We start from the raw sequence: 14,413 nt of genomic DNA on the forward strand, positions 1-14,413 counted from the left end.
GACACTAGCATCCATAGAGGGACATACACATCTCCTGTGTAAAGAAAACAAAACTGCTGATGTATCTTGCCATCTAGTCCAACCATGAGGGTCAGACTACATGTTCTCTGAAGGTGCCTTCCAACCCAAACCACTCTGTGACAGACCATACTCAGACAAGCACCAGCACAGCCATTTATCAGCACACAAAAAGAAGCACTGTGAACCCAATACAGTACTAGCTACCTGTTTTAGACAGTTTGCCGGTACTTCTGTTACTGGATGAGCTATCTCCTCTTGTTAGGACGGTTATCCCACCAAAACTGGCTGTCTTTGTTATGGCTGGCTTCAAATTCCGATTTGAGCTGTCCGAGTCTGTGCTGCTCCATGGCCTCTGGTGGTCTGTCCACTTTAATTCATTCTCTGTACTGCTCTGTCGACTGCCAGATGTCTTCCCGATGCTGTCTCTGTTACCCCTACAGACATCATAAAACAAAGATTTATATACAAATAAAACCATGTCAAGGCAGAGTCTATCTTTGGGTATCCTGCAGCGACCCTAATAAAGAAAAAGGAAATACTCTGCCTTTACAAAAGCATGTCTGAAATGGGATTTGACCCCCATACTTATCTGCCTTCAGCACATAAACACTGCTATACCCTTTTTACATGCACAGCACTTACCACCCTCCCCTTTTGGGTATCTCCTCACAGCACTTCACCAGATGGGGCTGACACAGCAGTATTACACAGCACTGATGTAGCATTTCTGTTGCCTGTCGAGTGTTTTCTTCCCTCAGCGAGCCCCTCGCTACTTCTCACTTTGCTGTCCATCCCCTATGATGTTTTTCTCACCAACTTCACCTGCACTCCACCTTTATCTTCATATCCTTATTTCTATTGCACCTTGCTCCCAGTCATTATCAACTTTGAGAGGTCATCCAAAGCCTTCCCTAAACATGTGTCCTCTCAGTGTGACCCCAATCTCTTCACTGCTGATGCTTCACTTAGAGACCCAGGAGTTGGTTTATTTCCCCACTGCATAAAATAATCGTGAAGTTCTCTGGGTAGAGACTGTCCTTGAACAGTTGCAGAGCACCCAGTGTACTGTGAGCAAAAACACAGCAAACTGTGACCAGAATTTGGCTTATTCATGGGAAACTACTTACACGGTACTGCTAAAATGACAAAACCAGAACGCCTACCACGGCTTTGTGCACCATGATTGTTATCCCAAGTGATGCTCATAACACTGTATTTGGAAGGATTTTAAAAGACATTTTCCACTTCTCTGTCTTATATTACAGTATAATAGCTTTCAGGCTCAAAGCTCTTTCTACAAATCAAAAGGATTGGACTGTATTTAATTTTTTTTGGTCCCCTTTTTCCTTATGGACTTGGTTCCTGCTTTTTATTTGGAGAACCTGCTTGAGCTGTGTCACTTGGGACATGAAGGAGGCAGCGTGTTAAAGATGGGATCAGGCTGTTGCATTCCTTGCCTGTAACAGAGCCTCTCTCAGATGTGATCAGCAGTATAAACCTGTTGACCTTTCCTAGACCCAGACAGTGGGAAAGCATGAAGAGAAACAGCACAGAAGCAACAACACAAAAAAAAGGAAAAAGATTTTAAAAAGAAATCCTCCTTTAAGATTTAATCAGAAAGAAAAAGACCCAATGTATATTATGTACAGACTCTTTTGTACGCTTGTGCTTAGATACTAACAATTCTCTTATATTTATATTCTAGTGAAAAAGAGGGAGAGAAACAGAATGCTATTGTATCCCTGTTTTCTGTGGTTTTGGGTTACAAAAAATTTCTTTTAGTTCCCCAAACTCAAACAGGTATTAGCTATTAAGATTGTGTTAGTAGACACCTCCTAAATCCTACATGCCCAGTCCAAGATTGTCAGATCATCAAGGCTAACTCAAAGCAAGGAGGAGAGGTTTTTGCCTCCTGCCTGTGGTCATGGGGTGCAGATGCTCCAGCACTGTTCCTTATCTGGTGCAATCTCTCCATCTCCTCTGTGGCTGCTGTGATGACATGCAGACTCAGCAACCACACACCAAATTTTTTCCTCACACATCCTTTTCTCCTCATAGTGAAAAATTACATAATATAAATGATATAGGTCTGAAGTGACATATGCAAACCCCAATGCACACAGACATCTAGTGATTTCTGCCTAGCTGTCCATGTGCCTTAATAGATGACGAACATGCTTCTGAAAGCATCCATTCCTTCATCCTCCTCTTCTTAAGACTTGTGGCAGCTGACTGACTTTTAGAGCAGCCTGGCTGATCTGAACTGAACCTGTGAGAGCTCGTGGTGGGGGAAGACAACCTTTCTAAAACTCTCAGAAGAACACTGTTACCACCAGATTCAGTCTTACTCTGATCTGGTGTATCAGCTGGTAGAGCTGCTCTCCATGAAAATAGGGACTGACTCTTACTGATTTCCTGTTGGCTTGGGATGCTGTTTGGGATATGAGATGCTTCTGAATGTTCTCTTTGCGGAAGGAATTGGAGTTGGGAGGACAAAGTTCACAGAAAAAAGTTTCAAAACATAGGTACTTCAGATATGGGAACTTCAATCAGTTTTGCTTCAATGTACTTCAGCTTTTAACAAACCAACAAAAGGAAAAAAGGTCAGTCTGGGCACAAGTCTATCAAACGTGCCTGTCATATATACTTGAGCAAAAATGAGCTACCACTAGTCTCTCCCAAATAGCCTGAGCAGCCAGGCAGCTGAAAATCTCACATGGTTTCTGAGGCAGCGATCCATAAAACCAAAGAAAAGGGTCCTGTTACCTCTGCATTCAGAGAACATGGGAAGAGTGGGATAGAACTCTGTTCTCCGTGCTCCTTTCCAACCAGCAAACTGACATTCCCACACATGTCAAGGTGTCCCTTGGCAAGGACACAGATAGAATCACAAATGAGATGCACTGGGAAATAAATATTAAATAAAATTCATACAAACCTAAACAGCTGTCTTTTCTTATGCATATCATTGCATACGCTACTGTCTTCCAACAGCCTACTGAAAAATGAAAAGAAAGATTATGCTAACAAACATGTTAATTCAGATTTATCTGATCTGTAAAGCTGTATTTAATTTCTAGATACATCTTTCAATTCGTGCTAGATTCAGTTTAAAAAACAATGCTAAAATTTCCCCCTCCTCCCTCTCCCATAGCTGTTCACAGCCAACTGAACATAAGAAACATCAGCCAGGGAGGCTGAAGGCCATTTAGCATTTCCTGTTACCGAGCAAGGTAATTCTCAGAAGCTAAGGAACCATACATCTACATCCAAAGGAAAATTCATAAGAATATCACCTAATAAGAACGTAAAAAATGCAAGCCAGCAAAATACTGCATATGTAATTTTAAGTACTTGCTGAGTCGCTTGGAAGTCTTTGCAGCTCAGAGAAATGCTCAGATCCTCTGACGAAAAAGAAAGGCAAAGCACTTAAACACATACCTAACTTTCAACACAGCCAATCAAAAGGATTGCTCATTTGCATGGAGCTCAGTACAAGTTTAAGTGCTTCACCTGATCAAAGGCTGTAGGGCATGCAGCAAGAAAAAGCAGTGTTCTGCAGAACGCAGCTGAAGTCTCCCTCAGGACAGCAGCAATGCAGGCAGTACAATTTCCAACCTGGCCTTCTACTGGTCTCCACTTAGGTATGCATCCTCACACTGGGCTGGTCAGTCAGCTCATGGGTTCAAGGACAGCAACCCATGTGCAAATACCAGAACTGACCACATTCTCCTGCACACAGGTGTGGGATTGAATGCATAAACCAGGGGAGGCCTGGCTATGGAGTTCATGGTTTATCCCATAAAGGTACCCACCCTACCCATGGCAGCACAGCCTCTGAGTGCTTTCCATGCTGACTTGGAAAAGTGAACAACTGCGTCGTGTTTGTCGTCCCAATCTCTCCTGAGAGGGAGAAACAGGTTTATGGCAGCATCTGCTTTTTGCTTTATGGGTTCCTCTGTTGCAATTTTGGTTTGATAAAACATAGTCACAACACAGACGCAGCAGCTGAGGAAATATCCTTGGCCCTCAGAATATGAGGTGGTTAGATGACAGTGGTCATGATCTCCCGAGGGCCTTCCCTCGTTCCACTTACAGAAGTGTCCATTGGAAAAGCTGGTTTGTACCATTACTGTGGAGTCATTTTCTATGGGAACAGCTTCACCCATAAATGCATCTGACATATGTAAGGATGGACAGAGAACAAAATATTGTGAGAGAGAGCCTCCCCTTATTCAAGAGGGTGATAAACAGTTTTAAAACCTGTAGAGGACAGACTTGGGTCAGCACTGCTCAAACACTCACCAATGGAATTCTCACTTTTGGTTAAAATCCTTATCTGCCATAAAGGTGCACACTTTTTAAGATTTTCAACACAGTTAAGCTAATTTACAGCTGTTATGGAGCCAGCATTTCATATGTTGTAGATCTTAAACACAGTTTCCTCTTCCCTTTGCTTTGAGTGGATTTAACACAACAAAAATAACATCCACGAGAACTATCACGCAGTAATACAAAGTAACAGTGAGCTCAAATATTACCAAAATATCACCATCTCATTACTACACTGCAGCAGTAAAGCAGGAACTTGTGTGGAACTTGTGAGCCTTCACAAGCAACGAGTGATGTCAATGCTGCTGCTCAGTCCCACAGGAGAGCAGCTTAAACAACAGAAACTCAAGTCTGGTGTTTCATAAATACCGTCATCCAGCCACTGCTAGAGTGCTTTTTAAAGATCAATAAATTAAATTCTAAAGGCACTCCAGAGACAGAATGGTCATTCAAAATGAAAGTTTAGGTGGCTCCCCCTCTCTCCCACAGTCTGCTTTTTTAAAACCAAAATGCAAGCCTCAGGAAAGCAGCAGCAATACTTTATCTGCTTGGATACCATACTGCAAGGCAAGCTCTATTACCCCCTCTTAAAGCACAAAACCACCGCAGATAATAAGGATTACAAATTTGCTCAACAGTCTTCACATTAGGATAAATGACTATAGAACTATAGATAGACAAAAAATAAGAGAAACAGCTAAGTTTAACACACACACACAAAATAAAGCTATTTTTTACCTGTTTTCCACAAAAAGGTTTTCCTGGGAGCAAACTGACTGAAAAATAAAAAAGGCATTGTATCAGACGTTCTAGATATGCTCTGCTGTTCCAATTTCTTCCTTGATTTTAGAATTACCTCCCCTGCTCAGGCTTAAGGGGATTTCAATTCATGCATCATTTGCATTTGCAGAGGACAAGAGGGGAAAAAAGGTCAAGAATAAGGTCAGGCCAGTAAAATAAATTCCATGCATTACAACACATTGCCAATGAGGTGTCTCAGTTTGGGAACAAACTGAAACTTCTCAGTCAAGAGATCTGAAGAAGGCAGTATGTGCAAAATACTGGCAATCTGAAGGGGAAAAATGTTTTTCCTGCATAACATTAGGTTCCACTGGTCTGGCCTACCACCTCAAAATAAAACTGCGAGATAGCACAGAGCTGTAGGTAGGAAGGACAAACAGAAGGAAAGCATGCAGAATTGACAAAGTTCCTCAGAGGGAGAGAAGATACTGCAGTACTTAGAAATAGTGTGTAACTTCATATTTTACAGTTGGAGAGGGAACACTGAGATATAAAATGATAATAACCTTCTTAATAATAATATTAACAACAATCACAGCAAGAAGGCTCTCTGCTGGAGTACTTAGATCCCAAGAAAGGTGAAGGGCTCAGAAGAAATAAATCCTATGGGCAAGTGTGTAATTCTTTCAGAATTACTTAATTTTTTATGCAGAGAAATGAAGCTGTGCTCAATTTCCCATGAATAATTCTCCCTCTTTGATTTTTTCATTTCCCTCCTATTTCATGTTCGCTACACAAAGCGGCTCGTAGCTGTCACTGGATTATATCTCGATGAGGTACAGAAGAAAGAATAGTCAGTACTTGCACTGAATTTAAACAAAAGGCAGGCAAAGGGAGGAAGGCACCAGAGATCATGCCCATTACTTCTGTAATAACAGGACTCAGCCCAAAGAATAATAAAATGCCATCATTAACTCTGTCAAATTTTAACAGTACGGGATAGGCCCAGATTTTGGATGCGTCTCTTTTGCAAAGGGTGAGCTAATGACCCACTCGAAAGAGTGCTGACCAAACACCCTGCTCATTCCTAATGCTCCAGCCGATGCCTGGACAAAGTTCTCCCTTGGCACCACAGCCAGCGCTATCCCATCAGTTTACAAAAGGAAGAAATTTATCCCTGAGATGGCAGCAATTTCTCATTAGAGTGTAATTCACCCACTCAGAATCCACACTGGGAACAGCTGACAGGTCTGTGGGCTTCCCAGGCGAGCTCCCACCCTGCACTCCTGCTAAATTTGAAAGGCTCTGGGCTGCATCAGGGGCAAGTACGTTTCTCCTTAGCACAAAGCCTCAGGACATCATGAGCAAGTTCTCCATTGCCAAGAACCAAATTCCCACCAGCTACAGCAGACCTAGGGTTTCACCCCAGGCTGAGAGCAGATACAAACCGTTTCACCTAAAATCACCAGGATCCTTTGTACAACTACAACACTGTGTCTTCTCTCATTTTACGTACCTTATTCAGGTACCAGATTTCATTCCCAAATGTGGCTGTACAGACTTCAGCATAGTCTAACTATGCTGAAGCAAAAAGCCCCAAAAAAGCATAGTGAAATCACCCCACGGGCTTGTACAACCTCAGCTGTGGGGCTGTGTCTTCATCTCAAGTTTCATGATGGACATCTGTGCACTGACTTCTGTGCAGTCCCATTCCAAAGCACAGGATTACAGCTCCTCTTACAGAAAAACCTTTGCTTAGACCAGAGTACTGGTCTGTGTACCCACAAAGTTACAAAAGCAAAGGGGCATGTAATTTACCCATCAATATTTATTTTATTGAAGTTTTAAAACAGACTGGGGCATAAAGCAGAATAAATAGATAGGATTTATATTTTATCAAGCAAGCAGAAAGGTCTGCTTCATTTTCACTGTCTTGATGGGAACCACTATCAAGTGTGTTATAGACTTTAAACGGAGCCCATAATAACTCCATTTGTCTTCCTGGCTGATGATGTTGGCGCAGTGCCACACAATCCCTGGAAATTTTTCTTCAGTACAGGTGTGGGGCTGAGAGGCAGCGAAGACAGGCACTTTTTTATTGTTATTCTTACTGTTAAAAATCAGATGGCTAAGCAGCTCTGGATAGAAATTTAGCTACTACAAGGTCAGGACTCACTTTCCTGATGTATAGCATCAACAGTGCTCAATTTAAAGCACCAGGAAAGCTGAAACACCCAGCACAGCTGTTGTCAAAAAAATCCTTAGAACACCTGGCTCTTGTATAACCTTCGAACATACTGACAACAAACCTACCAGATCAAAAAATTGTGTAAGATTACCTACAAGTTAGTGTTCTTGGAAATCTCTGCATGCAAGATTTCCATTAGGGTGCTCTGTATGAGTAATTTTTATTTAAGAAATGATGTCTTGTATTTCACTTTTCCAATTTTCAAGAACCTTTTAAAGTCTCAACTGGAAAACGTGCATCAGTTCTGCCAGTGCAGTAGGTAAACTGGGAGATGCTGCTCTTGTTTTTAATTACATTAGCCAACACAAGTAACTACTAACATGCAGCAATATCCTGCAGTGGATACCATCAGGTAGTAATTTTCCTGTCAGTTAACAAGATGTGATAGATCTCAGGCTTCCAACTAACGCTTATGATTTGATCTGCAGCCACAAAGTCTCTGTACACCAGTACAGGAGTTTTAGTATCTACAGGTTTATGGTGGCCAGCATGAGGCATGCCTTTGATTTGTTTTTATTAATATTAAGTGCTCTTCTTCCTAATCTTTTTACACTAGAGGAATAGAACAGGCTGAAGCCACGTCTACAAATATTTCTTTTGTTTCTCTCTTTAATCAGAGAGTGATAAAGATTCCCTGAGTTTTCTTAACTAGAGGAATCATGACTTAGTGTACCTAAAAGATCTAGTTCTTCAGAATACACTCCTTAGTCAAAACCAGCCACTACAGTTGACAACAGAAAATAAACAGCATAGTGTATTTCCTTTAATAAGTTCCATGTGTACCATGGGCAATTCTAGCATTTGTGTAAGTAACAGAACATCTACATTTTTCATTGAATACAGAATGATTGCCAGAGAACATGAACCCTGAATGGTCCTAGCGTGACTCTGGCTCATGAAGTTATACATTGAGCTAACCTTGAAGAATGAAATTTCCCCCATGTAATTTGATTGCTAGTCTTTAGAATCACTTTTCTGCATGCTTAAAAGCCAAACCTCATGTATCATTTATGCACGCATTTGGGATCCTCTGTTAAATCTACACACAGGGAAATAACAACTTTTTTTATTCCTGTATGTTGTTCTTTGTCTTTCTTGGACAATTACTTTTCAAATTCCCAAAGGCAACTAAAGCAGTTCAGACAAGGAACTCTCTGCAGGACCCAGACAGTCCAGTCCTCTGCTCCAGTGCACTTGCTGTAAAATTCACAAATTGTTTTAAAACTGCATTTCCAAAAAAACATGTTTTAAAAAGGAAGGCTATAAGTTTTGCAATTAAAAAATAACCTTGAAAATAGTTTTGAGCACAACAGAGCTCAGTCTGCACTTTTTTACTGTCAGCAGCCTGAAAAATTTGAGGTGCACTTGGCAGTTCTTGTTTCAGTGAGCTGGAATGATCATGTTTATTAACTATTCATGTCTCCACCAATCCTTTTATTAAGATATCAAACTAACATGCTTCTCAATCCCTGCCACTTGCTGAGACAGGAGTCATTAAAACTTCCAGCTCCCCTTGTCAAAATTGGTGATAGCCAACACAGCAGATGGAAAACTTGCCAGAAAGTATAATTTAAACTGACTAATACCAGACCAATCATCACAAGGACTATCATAATGATGGCATTACTCATGAAAATACTTATTTTGTTAAAAACTTCCCACTTGGAAATGAAGAGATCTGGTGCACTAGAGTACTGCAAGATCAAAGGAAGGACAGGCCGAGCTCTCTGTTGGTATATGGGGTCCAGGTTAAGACATTTTTCACAGCACTCGAAACATGCATGGAATTTTTTGCCCCTGTAACCAGACTGCCTTTTCCTCATAAATTTTGTTTAAAGTTCTGACTCGGACTGTTATCTAAAGGGTTTTGGGTACCTCAAACATGTTTAGAGTGGGGGATGCAACAAGTTACGGCAGTACTCCTGACCTTCATGGCTGCCTTTTGAAGACCTCTCATGCAAGCTCTCTCCATGCATACTCTAATTAGAAGTGATGTATCTATGATCCATTTGCTAAGATTCATAAGCAAGACACTGATAAATGCTTGAATACAGCAGTGTAAACAGTATAGAGGTAACAAAATACCACATGATTAATCCATTTGTGACTCTCTTTCTACATCTGTAATTTGCAGAGTAACAAGGCTTAGGTACCTACCTCACATAAAGCTGGGGAAAACTGGATTAATTAATGGTTACAGAGGGCCTTAAAACTTCAAAGTCTTACATGCAGTAAGTGACTATCTATAATAGGAAGCCATTTCTCTTTCCTAAAATTGAAAAAATACATTGTCCACAACCACTGGCATCATCCTAAAAACACCTTTTATCTGGCAAGGAGTGCTCCACCCAAAAAAGCTCAGCTAAAACATAGATTGCTGTTAACATTAAACATACAGCTTGCTGAAATTCACTGCACTACGATGCTCACTAACACCTGCAATAGCAGAGAGAGAGAGAGCAAAGGAGTGGATATGAGAGAGAGAGGGAGAGATATCTAATATTTCTGATCTTTAAAAGTGCTCCCTCCTGATTCCACTTAAAATGCCTGCCACAAAGCACACTGTTACTTAGGTCCTGCCACTCGAAGATGCTAACCCAATGGACCACAACAACCTCCTGCTGTGGACAATTCAAATGCTCATCACTTGCCTGTTTTTAGAACTGAAATATCTAAAGGTAACAGCGGCAATACACTATGGAGCCACTTTCAGCACACTTTTCCAGCCACCTCTGTTTCCCAGCCTGGCATTTCTAGCTGCAGCTTGTGATAGAAACTGGACTTTTTGGTAATGACTTTCCATTTGGTAATTTTTACCATTTTGCTTCATCTGAAGCCTGCGTCAAAACCCAAAGATTTTTTGGTTTTGCGTAAGCTCTTTTGTAATATGCCAAAACCTGCATGTTTCATATCAGAAACTTGTTGCAAAGAGGCTTTTGGAGCTCTTGAACAACTTGGCAACTCTACCGTGTATAGACTGTGACAGTATTTACAGCAGACCCACATGCTGAAACCAAAACATAAAACTGAAGGGCCTCTGCTTCAACTGGAATCATCTCAGCCAAGAAAGAATTCTGAGACTAAAAACATTTAGATGTAGCTAGCTATGTACTAAGAAGCAAGTGAAACAACACACATCTTAAAACGATACAGTGTATTCTGCCAAAAAAACCCAACCTGGACGTGTGCAACTCCAAAACCAGATAATAATACTATTAGCCCTGCAACATATGAACAGTTTTAATTTAAAAGGACACTGCTCAATATGATTTTCAAAAATAGTTTTAATTGGATTTATTACCATATTCCTCTATATTGCAGAACTCCCTCTGAGATGTGAGATAGAACACTAAAATGCTGATTTTTTCTTTTTTTTCCTTTTATTACCTCATCATTACAGTATTATAGCAAATTGTGATTTTCTTCTTTTTTTCAGGAACATCCAATATTGCTCACAGATGTTTCAGACTTAAATGCTTTCCTTAGCAATACACCTTGTTGTGCAAGTTCTGAATTTTTGGTAAGGGCAAGAATTATAATGTCTGCTTCATCGTATTCCTCTTACAATATAATCATCAACAGCATGACTGACTCTTTCTGATGGTAGAAGTACAGTTCTTTAATCAGTTATTTCAAAAAAATGATGCAACTCCATGTTTAATCTCTGCCTTTTCTTTGTTCTCATTGTCTTGATGCTAAAGTACTGGCCCAAAAAACAAAAGCCATGAGGAGTCTCTGCAGAAGGACACTTATAAAGATTTGATCCACCTCGAAAAAAATATAAAATAGCACAGTTATTTGAAGTTATTGAGAGTGTCCACTTAAATCACTGCTCTTTGGCTAGCAAAAGAGAAGGAAAAAAGAAGTAAACCTAGGCCAAGTGAACATGGACATTCAAAGAAACAGGATAAGCACTCCCCAGACAACATCCTGGGCCTGATTTCTCCTCTACTCTTCTCTCTGCAGCTCTCATCACCTCACTCTCCAGAAGCCAAATCTCCACACCTCTAAATCTCCTCTGGCACCCTCTGCTTTCCCTGTCATCTCCAGCTCCACAGGGCAAGTCCAGCTGCAGTGTTGTTGTAGGAGGGGGCAATACTGTCTGACTACCGGCGAAGGTATGGCACTAAAGAGGCAATTAAAATAACTACTCACATCTTGTGCAAATATTCTCTCCCTCACTCTCTGATACTCCTCTTCTCTCTCTTCAATTGATTTACTTCGTCTGTCATCTCTAAATGGAAGAATTCTGTTTTGCTGAGCAGAAAGAAAACCAGGAGGGTTATATAAGTTGAGCTGTTAAAAACTGCCATTAAGTAACTGTCAGCTGAGAATAATAAATGTTCACTTAAACAAATGAAGCACAAAAATGATAGCTGTCATTCCTGCACAAAGCACCCTGCAAGACTGGGTGCTTGAGGATTTCCAATTAGATACTGCACATGGGTTCATAGAGCAGGTAGCCAAAAGGAGGCTTTCTACACAGTTTTTGTGGACCTGCCATCCTAAAATTGGGTGTTCTCACCCCGGGTCTAAGTGCCATTGTTCTCAACTGCTAACATTTCTCGGTTCTTGTATCAGCTGTAAGGAGCAGGAGGGCAGGCAGTGGTGTGCTACCTACAAAATTGAGGAAGAAAGAGGGTAACTTGGCTGCAAGAGCTAAACTGTAATCCCTAGAAGAAACCCACAAAGTCTATTTGTGCAAGGAGAAGTCCCGGATATTCAGCACAACAGTTTAAACCATTTTCACACCATAAGGAACCTTCCACTGAAGTTTTGCTGGGAAAAGAAGGGCCATTTTTGCCTCTTGGTAAACCACAGCATGGGAAATGGCTGTGCCATGGGAAGGAGGAGTGGAGAAGACAGCTCCCACAGGGAAATGCTTCATTGGCAAGTGGGTTTCAAGGACTGCTCCTTCTCCCCCTGCACCCCAGCACCAGGTGAGATAGGTCATGCTGCTTTCCTTTGACTGATCCCCATGGTCACCACACCCTGAAATTGCTTGGGGGTTTCTTTTCAAAGCCAACTCGGATGCAGCACAACTGGCAAGGCTGCTATGTACAACTGGAAGTCAAAGAAAAAGAGTGTGAAAAGAGGAAAGAAAAAATCAGTCCTTTACTGAAAACATGAAGGGAAGTGGCAACAAGAGACTCACTGGTTGGTTCCTCCACAAATATAACCCTAGCAAAAGAAGCATACACTGTCTTCTTACCTGTGAGAATTTTCTCATTAAAGCAAATCACATCAGAACCGTTTCAGATAATTTTTTTTTGTTAATCTATTTCACATACACAGCTTGCACTGGATTGCAACAGCACAACACCTGCTTTTCAAGGCAGCACAAACACACACATTTCCCTGGCGCTCCCCTACTCATCAAGCTCACCTAAGGTAAGGTAGTGTTATGGCACAGGCAACACAGGGGGGAACGTCTGCCACAGTACATGCACAAGCAAGTAAGTTACACAGACAGTAAAAGGTGGTGAGGGCACAGGAGGAGGAAGGGAACTAAAAGATGAGCCTCATTTATTTTTGGTCAAAACTTAATTTAGGATGGTTTTAAAAAAAAAAAATCAACCTGGCCTCACCATCACATATTTGGGGCTTTTTTTTTTTTTTTCCCTCTCTCCTTTTTGGGCTACATCAGTTCATCACTGGTCCATACTGAACTCCAACTCTGAATGGGTACAACGGAAGAAGGAAGCTACAGGGAGCATAACAACTGCCGTAGTTAGGCAAGACATCGAGGAATGCGACTGACACAGCCTTCCACGCAGCCCGGAGCCACCGGCATTCCCCCTCCCACGGGCATGCAGCAAGTCCTGCGCCAAGCAAACCACCCATGCAAACCCACACACTGCCACGGCTGAAGCGGCCACGCTGGGGCTTGATGCCACCCACGGTGGTATGTATGCCAGAGGAGGCGGGGAGGGGCAGGAGGGCAGGGGAGCAGGAGAGCAACAACAAAAGAACAACAATAACATCAGTCAGCCCACCTTCAAAAACAGAACAAATTTCAGCAACTCTCGAACCGAGAACCAACCTGATTGTCTTCTTTATCAATACTAGAGTTATCTCGCTTCAAGATAAATCGCTTCTGGGATTCTTCACCTTTTTCATCTTTTAAATGTTCAGAAAACCTTTGCTCTGGTCTGCCAGCAAAGTAAAACATAGCAATAAAAAAATCTTTCTTTTGGTTTTGCTTTGATCTTTATTTCTCAGTGCTCTTTGTTTTCACAGAGGCATTCAGTGCAAAAGCAGTTAACATTTGTGAGATGCTGCCTATAGCTGTCTGAGGCTGCTGTATCGCTGCTAACTGTTATTGCTATAAATAGCTTTTGTTGTTGTTGTGTAGCAAGGAATGGGAATCCAAAGTCTCAGTCACTGAAATATTTAGACTCTCCTCACTGTGACTGAAGGACAGGGAAAACAAATTACCATACTGTATGTTAATTTGCTTCCTTCAGTAGCTGGGATCTCCAGCAACACTGCCACTTAGTGAAGACTATCCATCTTGAAAAGCAAGGAAAAACTGGTAGAAATCTTAAAAAACACAACACAAAACAAAACCAAAACGAGACACCCAAGAGTTTTCTCATTCCCAGTACACAAAACCAGTAAAGGGGGGAACTGATGATGTTTTGCTTAAACAAAAGTTGATCTCATCACCATTTAGTGGGAAAAATACTCCAGAACAATCATAGAGTACCAATTAGTTCACCACTTTAAACTCACACATTTATTTAATTTATTTTAAAATCCAAATCACACTGGTTCTGGCTCAGCATTTTCAGGTTTTAAGCTGTTATGACGCTGTTCCACGTTCTCACCTTGTGCAAAAAGCAGTATCTTATGTCACTTCACCTTGTGCAAAAAGAGAATTTTAAGAAGCGACTTTTGTGGCCGAGTTAGTCACTGCCATTGCCTCGTAGCTGTCAATAAATAATGTTCCAGCCTGCACAATTCCCAGAGGGGTAATGTTTCAAGCCTGCAGTGTTTAAACCTGCAGAGTGTCTTAAGCCAAACCACATCAACAGGGTGACCAACGGCCTCAAGAACTGGGCTCGCATT

At 41.4% G+C, this 14,413-nt stretch overlaps 1 protein-coding gene across 38 annotated transcripts in view; it reads right to left on the reverse strand.

Moving 5' to 3' along the window:
• ARPP21 (cAMP regulated phosphoprotein 21) overlaps positions 1-14,413 on the reverse strand; it is a 654,082-nt gene that overhangs the window by 64,140 nt on the left and 575,529 nt on the right. For 28 of the 38 annotated variants that reach the window (XM_069007670.1, XM_069007667.1, XM_069007674.1 and 25 more), the window contains 5 exons: positions 13,386-13,494; positions 11,498-11,599; positions 5,092-5,129; positions 2,960-3,019; positions 223-455 (listed from right to left, as the gene is read on the reverse strand). In XM_069007670.1, the coding sequence (XP_068863771.1) occupies positions 223-455; positions 2,960-3,019; positions 5,092-5,129; positions 11,498-11,599; positions 13,386-13,494 (542 nt within the window). The remainder of the gene's footprint in view (positions 1-222; positions 456-2,959; positions 3,020-5,091; positions 5,130-11,497; positions 11,600-13,385; positions 13,495-14,413) is intronic. The other 10 variants (XM_069007695.1, XM_069007692.1, XM_069007686.1 and 7 more) reach the window with 5 other exon arrangements.

Source organism: Aphelocoma coerulescens, chromosome 2 (assembly GCF_041296385.1).
Source record: "Aphelocoma coerulescens isolate FSJ_1873_10779 chromosome 2, UR_Acoe_1.0, whole genome shotgun sequence".
Classification (NCBI taxonomy): Eukaryota; Metazoa; Chordata; class Aves; order Passeriformes; family Corvidae; genus Aphelocoma; species Aphelocoma coerulescens.